The 15,960-nt window shown below is 37.4% G+C and overlaps 1 protein-coding gene across 2 annotated transcripts in view; it reads right to left on the bottom strand.

The window, feature by feature from the left end:
* LOC107692987 (gamma-aminobutyric acid receptor subunit alpha-6-like) overlaps positions 1–15,492 on the bottom strand; it is a 30,279-nt gene extending 14,787 nt beyond the window's left edge. The window contains exons 1-10 of one of the 2 annotated variants that reach the window (XM_016492223.1): positions 15,272–15,492; positions 15,050–15,168; positions 14,718–14,785; positions 14,082–14,240; positions 11,999–12,060; positions 11,030–11,112; positions 10,801–10,944; positions 10,446–10,598; positions 3,355–3,590; positions 459–706 (exon numbers count right to left, since the gene is read on the bottom strand). In XM_016492223.1, coding sequence (XP_016347709.1) covers positions 459–706; positions 3,355–3,590; positions 10,446–10,598; positions 10,801–10,944; positions 11,030–11,112; positions 11,999–12,060; positions 14,082–14,240; positions 14,718–14,785; positions 15,050–15,168; positions 15,272–15,306 — 1,307 coding nt within the window. In that variant the 5' untranslated portion in view covers positions 15,307–15,492. Of the gene's footprint in view, positions 1–458; positions 707–3,354; positions 3,591–10,445; positions 10,599–10,800; positions 10,945–11,029; positions 11,113–11,998; positions 12,061–12,466; positions 12,620–12,821; positions 12,966–13,050; positions 13,134–14,019; positions 14,241–14,717; positions 14,786–15,049; positions 15,169–15,271 lie in introns of both variants that reach the window. The other variant, XM_016492222.1, reaches the window with a different exon arrangement.
* Between the last annotated feature and the right edge of the window lie 468 nt (positions 15,493–15,960).

The following is a 15,960-nucleotide window of genomic DNA, read 5'->3' as shown; positions in this document are numbered from 1 at the left end:
CCCACCCTGGGACGCACGGCCTCCCGGGTTGGGTCCCTGTGTTCCACTTCGCTGCCCCACTGCGGGTACGTCGGTGGTGTCCCTGGTCCCACTTGTTCGGTCGCTGGGGGTCTGGTTATCACGCCCCAGGCTGTCTCGCTGGCTCTTGAGAACTATCAGACTCGGCTACGCGATTCAATTCGCCCGGCGCCCTCCCAAGTTCAGGGGCATTCGGCGGCTCCTCAGCGAAAAACTGATGTGCGTTTGCGAAAACATGCACGCCAACTGTCATTGGCTTGTTTAGTTAACACTCGAAGGTGATTGGGCTCTCGGGCGAGATCCCAATTAGTCAGTCACGACTGACGTAACGTCTCCGTTCCCTCCTTCAGGGAACGAGGGTTACACAAGTAACCGAGACGTTCTTTATATTCTTAAAAAGAATAAAAAGGTAAGTTCTACCGAACCAACAGAGCTCTTACCTGGACTCCATGGTGTCTTTGGTGAGATAGACAATCCAGTAGACCAGGTTGAAGGCCCCAAAGGACAGAGGAAAAAGGATGCGTGAGTACTTGTCAATAATACTAGTTGCCAGCATGTTGTTGGCAGGGACAGTGGAACCTTGCTGATGGAGATCAGGCTGTGGTGCTCTGGAGAACCTGTCAGGAGCATCTCTTTGAGAGAGAGAGTTCAGCCTTTTCTTCAGCACACCTCCAGGGTCCAGAGGATTCTACACACACAGATTCATTTGTGAGATGAGAACAAGCAAACCGTTATCAAACTGCTTGACTGGTGACACAATGGACGCTTTTCACATTTAAGTTTGGAACACGGACTAGCAGGGAAACAGGTGTAATGACAGACCACAGAAAATGTTATTACAGTGATACCTTTTTGCTCCAGTGATACAAACAAACAAATACAGCATGAAAATAATAACATCCACCCTTGTAGTGTTTCTTTTGATTTTGTTGCAAAGGTAAATTTGTTGTAATAGAAAGCCCCTTTAGGGAGGGTTGTGTAGTGATGTTGTAGCAGTGTTGACTAGGTTTGAAGAGCTGTGAGAGTTATACTGCTACATTAAAGCAAACTTGCATTTTCCAGTTTTATACACACTGTAAATTGATGCACAGTTCATTAAATGAGCCCCAGTATCTGCAATTTTATTTTATTTATTTATTCTTTTCTCCTGGAGGCTAACTCACCAAACTTCAACCAGTCAATGTCTCTATAAAGAACTGTTGGCCACACGTTATTTTAAGGTCCAATTCTCACTATTAACTATTAACTACGACTTTTACCTCAATAAACTCCTAAGTTGCTGCTTATTAATAGTTAGTAAGGTAGTTGTTAAGTTTAGGTGTGGGGTGGATTAATGATGTAGAATATGGTTATGCAGAATAAGGCATTAATATGTGCTTTATAAGTACTAATAAACAGCCAAAATGCTAGTAATATGCATGCTAATTAGCAACTAGTGAGAATTGGTCCCTAAAGTGTTACCGAAATGTTGTGGGCAACATATAATGTAATATTATTAGTAGGTCGTAACCACTAAATATGATATTTAGAGCAGGTGGGCAACAATAACATATGTAAAATGAACTTTAATTAGTCTTTGCTCTGAGTGAACAAGGTTATTCATGGCTTTTGTTTGCAGCGCCTTAGCCTTTTCCCGGCTGGGGAAAGTTTTGGCATGGAGCAACAGCTTTGACTCGGTTCCATCATTGAGCAGGTTTCCAAGCTGTGAGTGTCAGCTGCAGATTACTGTGTCACCCAGGGAGCACCTGGCTCACGCTGCCATAATATCGCAGCTATTTTTGACACTGCAACAGGCAGCACCTAACTCAGGCTAAATACACAAGGCAATGGGACATTCACACCCTTCTCTGGCTCTTTACATGTAGTTGCTTAATGTGCACCATTGCACTGTTCTCCAAAAGAGCCATCATATATGCTTATTTAATCTTTTTAGCTCCAGATTTGCTTACTGCTGCCATTGGTTGAGCGAGAAGCTGACATGTTGAAGCGATGTGTTTTAAAGAAGCTTCAGGAAATCAAACTACAGACATTTTTTTTTAAAGCAAGACCACTTTTTAATTTTTTTTTATTTTTTAGGCACTGGTCAATTTTGGCTATTTTGCTTCAATTTGCTGTCTTATTTCAGACTAGTGGAATGTAAACATCCAAAATGCATATTTTATTACACTTTATCTATTTACTGTACGTCTCTAGATTTCAATTACAATACATAAAATTAAAATATATTTAAAGGCAGTTTTCTCAGTGATCCACTAATCCAGAAATATCTACTTCAATAGCACTTTTATACACCAAACTTGTTTTTTCTGGCTATTGACATTGTTTTAGATTTATGGAGTGATAAAAAAAGAGAAATCCACAATCATCTCTGATAACTCTAATAAGTCAACAAAATGAAACAAATTTTTAAAAATGGCTCTATCCAATATTTAGATTTCTGTTCTGGAAATGTATGCAAATTAGTGCATATTGAATTTAATAATGCCTAATCTCCATATTTATTTATTCATATTTATCCATATTTATTTATATCAAGTTACCATTTCAGAAAACTTGTAATACAAAGCAATTGTCTGTGATTAATCAACTAGGTAAATGGTGATCTCTTAGTAATTACCCTAAACAACAGTTTTTTACCCTGTAAACTTAGATATTGGAAACCTGGAAATTTAAATATCCAAATTAGGTAGAACTTTAGTTTAGGGACCAGTTCTCACAGGGGAGTATTCAGGAAACCTGCTGGAAAAGGAAAAAGTAACACTGGTGTACAAAACACTTGTATGGGACGATCATGTCATGATTACTTCTCACAGGGGAGTATTCAGGAAACCTGCTGGAAAAGGAAAAAGTAACACTGGTGTACAAAACACTTGTATGGGACGATCATGTCATGAGCCAGTTACTGTAGAGCTGTTTTTACACAAGTCTTTTGTCAAAAGAAGCACTTCCAATCCACACTGCTACAATTCTGAGTTTATACCATGCACAAAACTGAGATACAGTCTCTGTGGTTATGCCTGTGACTTTACATGCAGTGGAACTCAGGCTGTGACTTCACACATTAATTTACTCACTCCGGGCAAGAGTACGATGGCATTGCATCTACCCCCAACAGCAATCATGCGAGACACAGAGGATAGATCTCCTCGCTTTGAGCCTCGCATGCTTTCGCTTGGATGTTTTGCTACAATGAACTGATTATATAATCTGCAGCAGTAAAATGGCTAGGGAGGCCACTGGCTGTCTCCTTTCGTCTAGTGTGCCTGTTATCAGCTAAAACGAGAGCGAACCATGAAAGGGAGAGAGGCTGGAATGAATGGAGGCACAAAGAATTACCGTAAAAACTTCTCCATCACTTCTGGCCGCAGCACAGGCCATGTTGGCCCGCCGAAGTTCCTTATTGGCCTGCAAGGTGGAGAAATAGTTGACAGCAGCGAACTCGATAAGGGCTGAGAAGACGAACGCGAAGCAGACAGCGATGAACCAGTCCATGGCGGTGGCATAGGAGACCTTGGGTAACGAGTGACGAGCGCTAATGCTCAGCGTGGTCATGGTTAGTACTGTGGTGATGCCTGTCGAGAATACATGAAAAAAAAGAAAAAAGAATCCAGTTAGCTTGACTGATCTTAGTAAGTCTAGTTAAAATTCCCGTTCTGTTCTCAGTCAATTAGGTTCAACTTGCCTCAGTTCAACCCAATCCTAAACATTAACGAAAAAATTAAAGTAAAAATTGCACAACTGCAACTAAACTTTCTGAACGATGAAAAACTCTTGATTGGAAAATGTAAAATATGAAAATCAAGTCACACTTTAGTTTGGGGACCAATTCTCACTATTAATTAAATATCGACTATGACTTTTGCCTCAATAAACTACTAATTTGCTGTTTATTAATAGTTAGTTAGGTAATTGTTAAGTTTAGGCATGGGGTGGATTAAGGGATCTAAAATATGATCATGCAGAATAAGACATTGATATGTGCTTTATAAGTACTAATAAACAGCCAATATCTTAGTAATATGCATGCTAATATGCAACTGGTTAATAATAGTGAGAATTGGTCCCTAAACTAAAGTGTTACCGAAAATTGTCTGGGAGCATTTAAAACATTTTCTGTTAATGCATTTCATCAGACTAATGACACTGTCTCAGGCAACACACATTTAAGGACATTTACTTGAAGTGCAGCCCTTTTTTCCCCCTCATATGATGTGTTACTACAATTCAAAGGAAGGCCAATTATTCATGTGGTTAAAATTTTTAATTTGTAAAACCAAAAGGCACCAGGATTTTTAGACAGGGATATCGTGATAGCAGTGATATCAGTAATGTATGCATTCATTTAGTGGTTTTCCCTGATTGTTTGCACATGTTCTGTTTTCCCGTTTGTATAAATTGTGTTTCCCATGTTTCTGGTCTGGTCTTGTGCTTGTATGGATGTCATGCTGGTGAACTCAGTTCTGTTTCTCGTTTTGCATTTTGCTTTACTCTTGTTGTTATTATTAAAAGAACATGCAGTTGGATCATTTCTCCCATGTTTCTGAGCACCAACATAAAGGGGCTGGTGGGAAAATGCAGGGTGGGCGGCAGTGTACAGTTATTTTATAAAGGATCATAGAGACCAATGGGCCTCTGGTGCGTGTTAGCTCTATTGAATAGGTCATTTACTCAAAGCTCTGCATGAACTCACATGGAAAAGCTCCAGGATAAATAATAGGCATTAGTTCAGTAAGGGCTGGAAAGCCTTTGAGATTCAAAGTGAAGAGATGGCAGATAACATTATTGAATAACTTTGTCATATTTTATTTCACATCTAAAGCAGCGCATCTGTTTGAAAAGTGTTGCTTAATTTAATAAAATATATTTATAAAATAGTAACCCAAAGGCAAGGGGTTTTTATTTTATGAGAAAAGAATGGCCTTTTTATATTTCATTGAGTTCATCTTTTCTTAATGTTTGGAACAGTACTGTGTTGGATACACTGATGACTTGGTTCTTATTTCTCTGTCAAATGGATGTCAATAGTCCAACTTGTTTTGAGTACATTGGAAATCTTGTTAAGTGGCTTGACAATAGTACATAATTAATCTACTATTGAACATTAAAAAAAAAACAAGGAATTATGTTGCGGGGATCAAAGAAGGACAGGAATGGTTGAATGTTCATATAAACAAGTTACTATTAAGGGTACCAATGTAGAGCAAGTTTCAAATTCGAAATATTTGGCCACAATTATTAATGACAGGAAAATGTGGAGCACATACATAAGAAGGCAAGACAATGTCTAGGTCTACTCTGGAAGTTAAGGAATTTTAATATTGATCAGAAGACCCTGACCATGGTCTATAAAGATCAATAACTGAAGGCATTCAAACACACAATATTGTTTTGTGGCACGGTAATTTAACAATGATATATGAACACAAATAATTAAGGAAGCAAAATAAGTTGGCTAGTTGTCAAGATGCCAGTGTCTTCTGTTTGGTGAAAATCTGAACAGACAAAGTTTTAAGTAAATTAAATCCATAACTGCAACATTGCATCGTCTTAGCTGTCTAGATTACTGAAGGAGTCTGGGTTGCAACTTTCATTATTTTCTGTTGAGAGCAAACTCTATAACATATCAAGTCATATGCTGTCACTTTACTTTCCATTTCCTAAGATTCAGTTTAAAATATACATCTCACATAAGTAAAACAAATCTGATCTTTATGTTTTTTTCCCCACACTATGCCCCATCCTCTCAAAACCTGTTACTTTGAGGGCAAAGGTATTGCTCATACAATCTGCCAAGCCATCCACATCAGGACTGGCGTGCTGTGTTTTTGTTGGACTGCTGTGGGTGATCTATAGGGCAGCTCATGGTGTCAATGGGTCGAGCAGATAGAAATTAGATACGTTTTCTCACCCAAGGAGAGACCACATTCAAGAGAGGGAGTATCTGCTATGAGACAGTAATGATGAAACATACCCAGGTCTTAATAGAGACACTGACATTATATAGCAAGCACAAAGCTTGATTCTAGATGACTAAGCCCAATAGAGACATAACAGCAGTCCATTATAAATTAACCTTATGGGAAGCTGAGCTGTCTAGGAATCAAGTTTGCTTGTAGCACCCAGTAATAAAATTCACTAGCTGAATAAACATAAACATAAACACTAGGCCTTAAAGAAATATTTCACCTGAATCATCGTTTGTTAACTCCAAACCTGTATGATTGCTTGAATGGTGAACTGGTGTTGTCAAGCTCCAAATTACAAAAAGTACTATAAAAGAATAACAAAATAGTTGATACAGCAGATATGGTGGAGGGATGCCAGGTTGAACAGTAATGATGCCAAACAGCATTGCTTCACAGAACTGATCTGTCACAACTGAACATGAATATATTAAAATTGCATGTGAGATTTGAGAGCAGAGGGGAATATTTTCAGTGCATGACAACATCAGTGAATAGCCATTTCCTTAAAGCTTCCATAAGACTTCTGAAGACTTAGAATTTAAAGGCTTGAGTTTGTAAATGCACTTTTATGCAGCATAACCTAATGCATATTTTAAAACCACAATGCTATGATGAGTTTTTTTTAAATGATTGATTTATTTACTTAAAGCGGGAATTGCACTGGTTAAATTAATTGAACCGGATCATTATTACTGTTTTCATACAGTTAAAGAGACTTACAGTATTATTCTGAGCTATCTTTTTTGAACAGCTCTTTTCTCAGGTGTTCAATAGAATCTGATAGATGTCCAATACACAAAGCTGTGTTTCCCAAAAGCATCATTATAGCCTAAGTAGACTGTAGAAGCCACATGCATCTCTACAATCTGCAAACAATGCTTTTGGGAAATGCAGCCCAGTATAATTCCTTACAGAAGAGACATGAACATATTATGTCTAAAAGCAATGTACTTGAATAGATCAACTCCGGTCTCATAATTAACACTCATAACTACTATAATAAATATCCACATAGCTCATTTACTGTTTTCATCCTCATGGTCCTATCAAACTGATGTCTTTCACAAATAAATACAACTTGAACTTTCGTCTCCACAATCTAATTTAAAAACTGAATATTCACCTTCAGCTTCAAATCAAAGGTTAACATCTAGACAGATACGATTTACAAGAGAACACGTTTAACGGATCCTTAGCATGACTGGAAATGTATAAAGCAAAGGCACAAACAAAACTCCTAGGGGCAAAAGAATGCTTTTAAGGGCAAAAAGTTGGTCCAAATTAACCTCGGTCAGTTACATCTCTGAACCCAATGCTCTGGGACATTTCAGCTTTTAGTGGAAGAAGATTGTGATGTAGAGCAACTACAATGGATATGGACAGTGAGTGCCTCTGCCTATTCATCTCTACATTTTTTAGAACTCTCACTTCATTTCTTTTTACACCATGTTAAGTTTTCTTTCACATATCTTTTCACGGGAATAACACTTTCACCTCAGAAGTGAGACAGAACTGAGAAACATGCTGTAGGTTGCTCACCTCTCCACATGAGCGGTGTTTGCTTGCAGAAACATCTCTTCTCACACCTCACACCTCGCTAAGAGCGAAGCCAATTTGTTTTTACTAAAGTTGTGACTTTATCAGCAAAACATGAATATATCCCAATTAGCCCATTTAAAGAGGTAGTTCACCCAAAAATGAAAGATCTGTCATCATTTACTCAACCTCGTGTCGTTCCAAACCTGTATGAATCTACTGTTGAACACAAAAGAAGATACTTTGAAGAATGCTTTTTTTCTGTACTGTAAAAAAATGACGTGAATTTAACGGTAAAATACTGTAAAAATGCTACAGTAAAAACCTGTTAAATGGTTAATGGTAAATTCCCCTACTATATACAGTGAAAAACTGTATTGGACATTACATGTATTGGACAAAAATTTTACGGTAGTATACCGTTTTTGGAAGTGAAAAAGCAATATACGGAAGTGTACCGTATAATTTACAGTGAATAACTGTAAATTGACATTCCCAGAATTCCCTGCGTTACATTTCAAATTTAATGTTTTTTTGTTGAAATAACTATGTTTCTTCTTAGTTTTTTCTTATCAGTTTTGTATATTAGGGTTGTGTGTCACACCTAATGTTGTTAAATGAATGTTTATTGCATTATTTCAGTTTCATGTGTGTTACCGTGATGGTGTTTAGTGTTTGTGTGAATGACACTGTGCACCTTCTATATATGTTATTATTTAAAAGCTGCTTGTGATGGGCTTTGGTTCACCGTGTGACTTTCTCATCACCCCCTGGATTTGGTGGTTATCAGTGTAATACAAAGCTACAAAACAGATTTCAGTACTTCAATAGGTTGGTATATTAACATTATATCAGTTAATGAAATTACGGTATTTAACTGTAAATTTAAGTTAAAACCGTAAAATCTAAAACGTTGCTACCGTATTTTTTTTACGGTAAAATTCCGGCAACCAGAGCACATTTTTTTTTACAGTGTGTACTATGGAAGTCAATGGCTACCGTCAAGTGTTTGGTTACCCACAATCTTTAAAATATCTTTTTTTTATGTTAAAAAAAGGACTTGAGGGTGAGTAATGATGACAGAATGTTAATTTTTGGGTGAACTATTCTTTTAAGTCTGCAGGCAACTTTATTAAAACATCTTTATAATCGCAATCTTTGCATTAGTTTCTATGAGAGTTTGGAGATATAGTGCCCCAAACAAGACATATTACATTAAAAAATTCAAATATGATTCCAAAACCGTTTCACCCTCTTATGCAAATTGAATATGACAGCTTGCACAGGCTTTAATTGTTTCATGCTGATGTGTTTTTCACAAAGAGAAAAACTTTAGCTGTAGGTTATAAACTGATACACTCCTAATTGCCCAATAAGCTCATTCTAATGGCCCCATTCAAACACAAGAGAGAGACCACAAAGACAGATGCTTCGTTCGTGCATACCAAATGAATCAGCTGAAAAAACAATGAGGACAAAGTAAAAGTTAAGAGCCTGCAACTTTAAAGCGCAGCAGTCTGGTTCAGTCAAAGGTAAAATAAAATAACAGTAAAAAAAATATATTTGCATCCTTTGAAAAACGGATTATTCTTCTCGTGTTTCTGTTTGGAAAGGAGGGCAAACAGAGGAAGGCAAGGAAGAGGATCTCAGTATGTTTGCTTTTATCCTACACCACCACAGAACAAGGGCCAAGGCACTTTAAGTGATTTAGGACCTTCGCCAACAGCTGCCAAGAAGAGTGCATTAAGATAATGAAGCAATCTACATAAGAAGACAACAGAAAATGTGCATCATCTCATCAAGCTATAAATGACTGCTTAGCAAATTCGTCTGGTTTCTTTTCTGTTTATGAAGAAAGACTTTGATGGATATTTATGATGGCACAATTTTGATGAGAACGTTCTGTATTGGTCTTGCAATTCACAGCTCTTCACTTTAAATTGTACTGTACCTATATAGATTCATTTGTTTCAAATCTGTTGTGTTTAAAATACAAATACCACCTGCTTTCTGTGGCTCAGTTCCAAAACTTAGTGAGCCGCCTTGCACTCTACAGCCTAAATAGGCAGCTGCCTTTTAAAACAGAATCCTAACTGAAACTGAGCCTCAAAAGTGACTGATGTGGAACAGCCGATATCATGCAGCAACTCACAATGTTTAGCATTAGTGAGTTAATTATGAAGAAAGAATAAACTGGTGAAATAGCCTTAGTAAAATAATTCAGTAGGCCTCACTTTAGTCTGTTTAAATGGTACTGATTACTTATAAGTAATTTCTATCACTTCGTCCACTGCCTGGATTTATACAAATACCACCTGCTTTCTGTGGCTCAGTTCCAAAACTTAGTGAGCCGCCTTGCACTCTACAGCCTAAATAGGCAGCTGCCTTTTAAAACAGAATCCTAACTGAAACTGAGCCTCAAAAGTGACTGATGTGGAACAGCCGATATCATGCAGCAACTCACAATGTTTAGCATTAGTGAGTTAATTATGAAGAAAGAATAAACTGGTGAAATAGCCTTAGTAAAATAATTCAGTAGGATGAATTATTTAGTCTGTTTAAATGGTACTGATTACTTATAAGCAATTTCTATCACTTCGTCCACTGCCTGGATTTATTTCACTGAGCTTGTTGCTATGCATGCTAGGATTGCATTCTGTGTGAGGAATACATTAGAATGGAATACATAATGATCTTAGAAGACATAATGTTGCTGCCTACCTTTTAGAACAACCTTAATGTCAGGAAACTATGTTCTATAGAGCCTTAAAATGCTGCAGCTCACTAGGTCTAAAATACAAGTTCTCATTTCAAATCTGATTTTGTATGCATAAAATGCCATGCACTTTAGTATTAGCATATTGGTGCCTGTGCAGTGAGCCCAACTAATGAACAATTAAAAAGGAAATAAAAACAGAGGCTTACCAAACACAGTTCTGGCCGGTACTGACTCCTTGTCGATCCAGAAGGAGACCTGTGCTAGGATCACCGTCATAATGCACGGGATGTATGTCTGGATCAAGAAGAAACCCATTTTCCTCTGCAGGTGGAAGTACACCGTCATGACTATGTATTCACCTGTGAGAGATCAGTGGAATAGGCAGTCCTAAACTACAAACCATAGATTCTGTAGAAATGCATTCAAGACAAATAGAAAAATACATTAGCACATTTTCAACCCATCATGACAATGTTTTAAGGGGTTTGCATTAAGAAATGCTGTCAGAATTGGTAAACCAGAAACCATTTGTCACTGAATCATACGTCTCAAAGCTCATACCTGTGTTTGACTTCAGCCTCTCACTAGACACCGTCTGTCCAATCAGATCATACTGTAGCAGACTGGAACTCTCCTGAGGAACCTCCACTGAAAATAACGGCCCTTTCTTCCATGTGTAAACAATCTCACTCATTGGGTATGCATCTATATTAGGCACAAATCCAGACTGAAGTCAGTCATACCAGTAAATCCATTCAGAGGAGATATGTGGCATTTTAAACATACTTACAGCTGCCAAATTTCAAAGGACATGAATGTCCATCCATTGGAAAATTGATCAGCCGCATGGGACACTCAGCATTGATGGTTAACCTGAAAACAATAAAAGCATCACTTTTAATTTATGTGAAATAACAAATGATCAAATGATTTCTTAAACTCTATACACAGTGAGCACCCCCATATGGGAAAATCATTCATTTTGCATTTGCATTAAAAGGACAGCTCACCCAAAAATCAAGATTCTGTCATCATTTACTGACCCTCATGTTGTTCCAAACCTATATGATTTTTTGGTAACACTTTAGTATAGGGACCGATTCTCACTATTAACTAGTTGCTTATTAGCATGCCTATTATTAACATATTGGCTGTTTATTAGTACTTATAAAGCACATATTCTGCATGACCATATTCTACATCCCTAATCCGACCTTAACTTAACAACTTAACAACTACCGTACTAACTGTTAATAAGCAGCAAATTAGGAGTTTATTGGGGCAAAAGTCGCAGTTACTGGTTTGTTAATAGCGAGAATTGGACCTTAAAATAAAGTCTGTTGAACACAATTAAAGACATTTTGAAGAATGTTGGTAACAAAATAGTTACCGGTAGCCATTGACTTCCATAGTATGGAATGAAAATGCTATAGAAGTCAATGGCTACCAGCAACTGCAACATTCTTCAAAATATCTTCTCTTGTGTTCAACAGAAGAAAAAAATCATATAGATTTGGAACAACATGAGGGTGAGTAAATTATGACAGGATTTAAATTTTTGGCTGAACCATGTCTTTAATGTTGTTTTGCACTGATTTTATACACTTTCCCCTACAACTTTTATTATCAGCATTTACAATTTTAAGTATACATTATATTATAGTTACAGTTAACCAGTACATGGCATATGATAGAATAGAATAGCAAGTCTGCGGTGCATCTTTGACTTGGAGAGCAAATGTTTTGGCACGCAGGTTACCTCATGGTGTACAGAATAGTTCCGTTCTGCATGATGCGGAACAGCTTGTTGGGAGTGGTCATGTTGTGCGACAGTAGGCCTTAGGCCTCACTTTAGTCTGTTTAAATGGTACTGATTACTTATAAGTAATTTCTATCACTTTGCCTGGATTCTGGATTTATTTCACTGAGCTTGTTGCTATGCATGCTAGGATTGCATTCTGTGTGAGGAATACATTAGAATGGGATACATAATGATCTTAGAAGACATAATGTTGCTGCCTACCTTTTAGAACAACCTTAATGTCAGGAAACTATGTTCTATTGAGCCTTAAAATGCTGCAGCTCACTAGGTCTAAAATACAAGTTCTCATTTCAAATCTGATTTTGTATGCATAAAATGCCATGCACTTTAGTATTAGCATATTGGTGCCTGTGCAGTGAGCCCAACTAATGAACAATTAAAAAGGAAATAAAAACAGAGGCTTACCAAACACAGTTCTGGCCGGTACTGACTCCTTGTCGATCCAGAAGGAGACCTGTGCTAGGATCACCGTCATAATGCACGGGATGTATGTCTGGATCAAGAAGAAACCCATTTTCCTCTGCAGGTGGAAGTACACCGTCATGACTATGTATTCACCTGTGAGAGATCAGTGGAATAGGCAGTCCTAAACTACAAACCATAGATTCTGTAGAAATGCATTCAAGACAAATAGAAAAATACATTAGCACATTTTCAACCCATCATGACAATGTTTTAAGAGGTTTGCATTAAGAAATGCTGTCAGAATTGGTAAACCAGAAACCATTTGTCACTGAATCATACGTCTCAAAGCTCATACCTGTGTTTGACTTCAGCCTCTCACTAGACACCGTCTGTCCAATCAGATCATACTGTAGCAGACTGGAACTCTCCTGAGGAACCTCCACTGAAAATAACGGCCCTTTCTTCCATGTGTAAACAATCTCACTCATTGGGTATGCATCTATATTAGGCACAAATCCAGACTGAAGTCAGTCATACCAGTAAATCCATTCAGAGGAGATATGTGGCATTTTAAACATACTTACAGCTGCCAAATTTCAAAGGACATGAATGTCCATCCATTGGAAAATTGATCAGCCGCATGGGACACTCAGCATTGATGGTTAACCTGAAAACAATAAAAGCATCACTTTTAATTTATGTGAAATAACAAATGATCAAATGATTTCTTAAACTCTATACACAGTGAGCACCCCCATATGGGAAAATCATTCATTTTGCATTTGCATTAAAAGGACAGCTCACCCAAAAATCAAGATTCTGTCATCATTTACTGACCCTCATGTTGTTCCAAACCTATATGATTTTTTGGTAACACTTTAGTATAGGGACCGATTCTCACTATTAACTAGTTGCTTATTAGCATGCCTATTATTAACATATTGGCTGTTTATTAGTACTTATAAAGCACATATTCTGCATGACCATATTCTACATCCCTAATCCGACCTTAACTTAACAACTTAACAACTACCGTACTAACTGTTAATAAGCAGCAAATTAGGAGTTTATTGGGGCAAAAGTCGCAGTTACTGGTTTGTTAATAGCGAGAATTGGACCTTAAAATAAAGTCTGTTGAACACAATTAAAGACATTTTGAAGAATGTTGGTAACAAAATAGTTACCGGTAGCCATTGACTTCCATAGTATGGAATGAAAATGCTATAGAAGTCAATGGCTACCAGCAACTGCAACATTCTTCAAAATATCTTCTCTTGTGTTCAACAGAAGAAAAAAATCATATAGATTTGGAACAACATGAGGGTGAGTAAATTATGACAGGATTTAAATTTTTGGCTGAACCATGTCTTTAATGTTGTTTTGCACTGATTTTATACACTTTCCCCTACAACTTTTATTATCAGCATTTACAATTTTAAGTATACATTATATTATAGTTACAGTTAACCAGTACATGGCATATGATAGAATAGAATAGCAAGTCTGCGGTGCATCTTTGACTTGGAGAGCAAATGTTTTGGCACGCAGGTTACCTCATGGTGTACAGAATAGTTCCGTTCTGCATGATGCGGAACAGCTTGTTGGGAGTGGTCATGTTGTGCGAAATAGAACGTTTGCCATTTCGGAAGAAAGTGTCCGGTGTCCAGATCTTGCTGACCATTAGGTTGTTGAGACGCAGGATCTCAATGGGGCCCTCAAATTTCAGCCGGTCGTCTATCCATGTTTGCCGAAAAAACACATCCATTGTGTATTCCTAAGAGATTGTTTTAAGGGTTTTAGAAGATATACACATGACTGCAGTTTTAAATCAACACAAATCAAACTTATGTGTGCAGGGCATGCAAAAAAACAAACAAAAAACAAACACATCAGCAAAGTTCAGTCTGGAGTGGTATTTTTTATGCTTTATCTTGGCGGAGACTTATCTATACTGTCTTTCGGATTGTCACAGTGGATCACATGGCAAGCGAGGTGGCTTTGCACACTGTAGAAAAATAGTGTAGTGTGTAACAGAGGAAAGAAAGCTGAGCCAGGACCCTCACTGTCAGGGATTGTCAGCCAGATTAAAATCCCTAAACTGCTGTAATGACATCCTGCTCAAATGCCAGAATAATGAAGCCAGGGTTAACGTGACTAGAGGCAGTGGGCATAGAAAACATGCAATTACGGTGGATTTATGTTTGTATGCATGTTTACTTGTATCATACATATGACTGTTTTACTCACATACCATTTCCACATCAGAAACTGGACCAAAGCTGGTGACAAAGATGTCCGTTTTAACCTCTGTGACAGGTCCTACAGTTTATTTTTTAAATACATAAATAATAAAATTGAAGTAGTTTGAAATAAAGAAAAAAATCTTAGTTTATTCATTACACAGAACACATTAAACAAAATAATCTTGCAAAGCGATAAGGCAGTTTCTGATTAAGAACTTGATGAGGTCTCACACGCAAAGACCAGAATCATTTACTGTGAAATTAAATTTTTTTGTGTAAATTGGATTCAACTCCCTAAAGTAAGACTTTAATATGGAAAGTGATTCCAGCACTTGCCTACCTCCAAATCCAGGTCGGAGTCTGTTGTCATATCCATCTAATAATCTATCCAAAATGCGCGTAATGTTATCCAAATATATCCTCGTCTCGGTTGGTGGATTTGCAAACACCTGACCAACACTGTAAACAGACTCAAAACTTTATTTCCATTTTCATACATGAACAAGCAAAGCAGAAAAATAAACACGCATGGAAAGTCCGATAAAAGCACTTTGCTACTTACCAAGAGAGGAAAAAACATGTGCGTATCCAAGCCATGCTTTGCGCGCGCTCTCTATCCAAGTGTCCCCTTGTCAACTAGTGTTAGTTGCACGTCCCATAATTTATGTGTGCGAAAGGAGCTGGTGCGGTCGCGAGGCTTGTGTGCGTAAATCCCGAAGCTTTTATGCGTGAAGTCTTGCTGGAGTTCCTCAGTGGGGTTGCGCTTCTTCTGACTCACTCCGAAGGAAAACTAAAGTGCTCTCTAAGAGGCGGAGTAGATGGAACCAAAGGACTTTGACAATGATCGAATAAAGCATCATGAGAGATTAGAGGAGAACGATAGTTTTGTCAGGGAATTATCCAAAGATTTTGGGAAAAGCGCAAATGTTCTGCATTTTCAGTTTACATTATGGTGCTATTTTATGCGTTTAAACTCTCACAAACTTTGTTAATGTGCATTCAAATACTTGAAACTTTAATGAATACATCTTTATATTCATAATTAAATGTGCAACTACTGATATCTTTAGGCATTGCATAATATTTTCCAATTTCTTATTAATATGCGTTGTTTTAAAGTGTTACCAAACGCATGTTGAAACATATAGCCATCTATTTAAATACTAATCTGTTTTAGAGTTTTTATCAATACATTAAAAATAGCTTGTAGGTTAGATTTCAGCAGTTCTTGTGACAGTTTTCACTTGTTCA

This window comes from Sinocyclocheilus anshuiensis, unplaced genomic scaffold (genome assembly GCF_001515605.1).
Source record: "Sinocyclocheilus anshuiensis isolate Anshui unplaced genomic scaffold, SAMN03320099.WGS_v1.1 scaffold658, whole genome shotgun sequence".
In the NCBI taxonomy this organism is placed as follows: domain Eukaryota; kingdom Metazoa; phylum Chordata; class Actinopteri; order Cypriniformes; family Cyprinidae; genus Sinocyclocheilus; species Sinocyclocheilus anshuiensis.
Note: the sequence above shows the minus strand (reverse complement) of the source record. Positions and strands in the feature narration are given on the sequence as shown.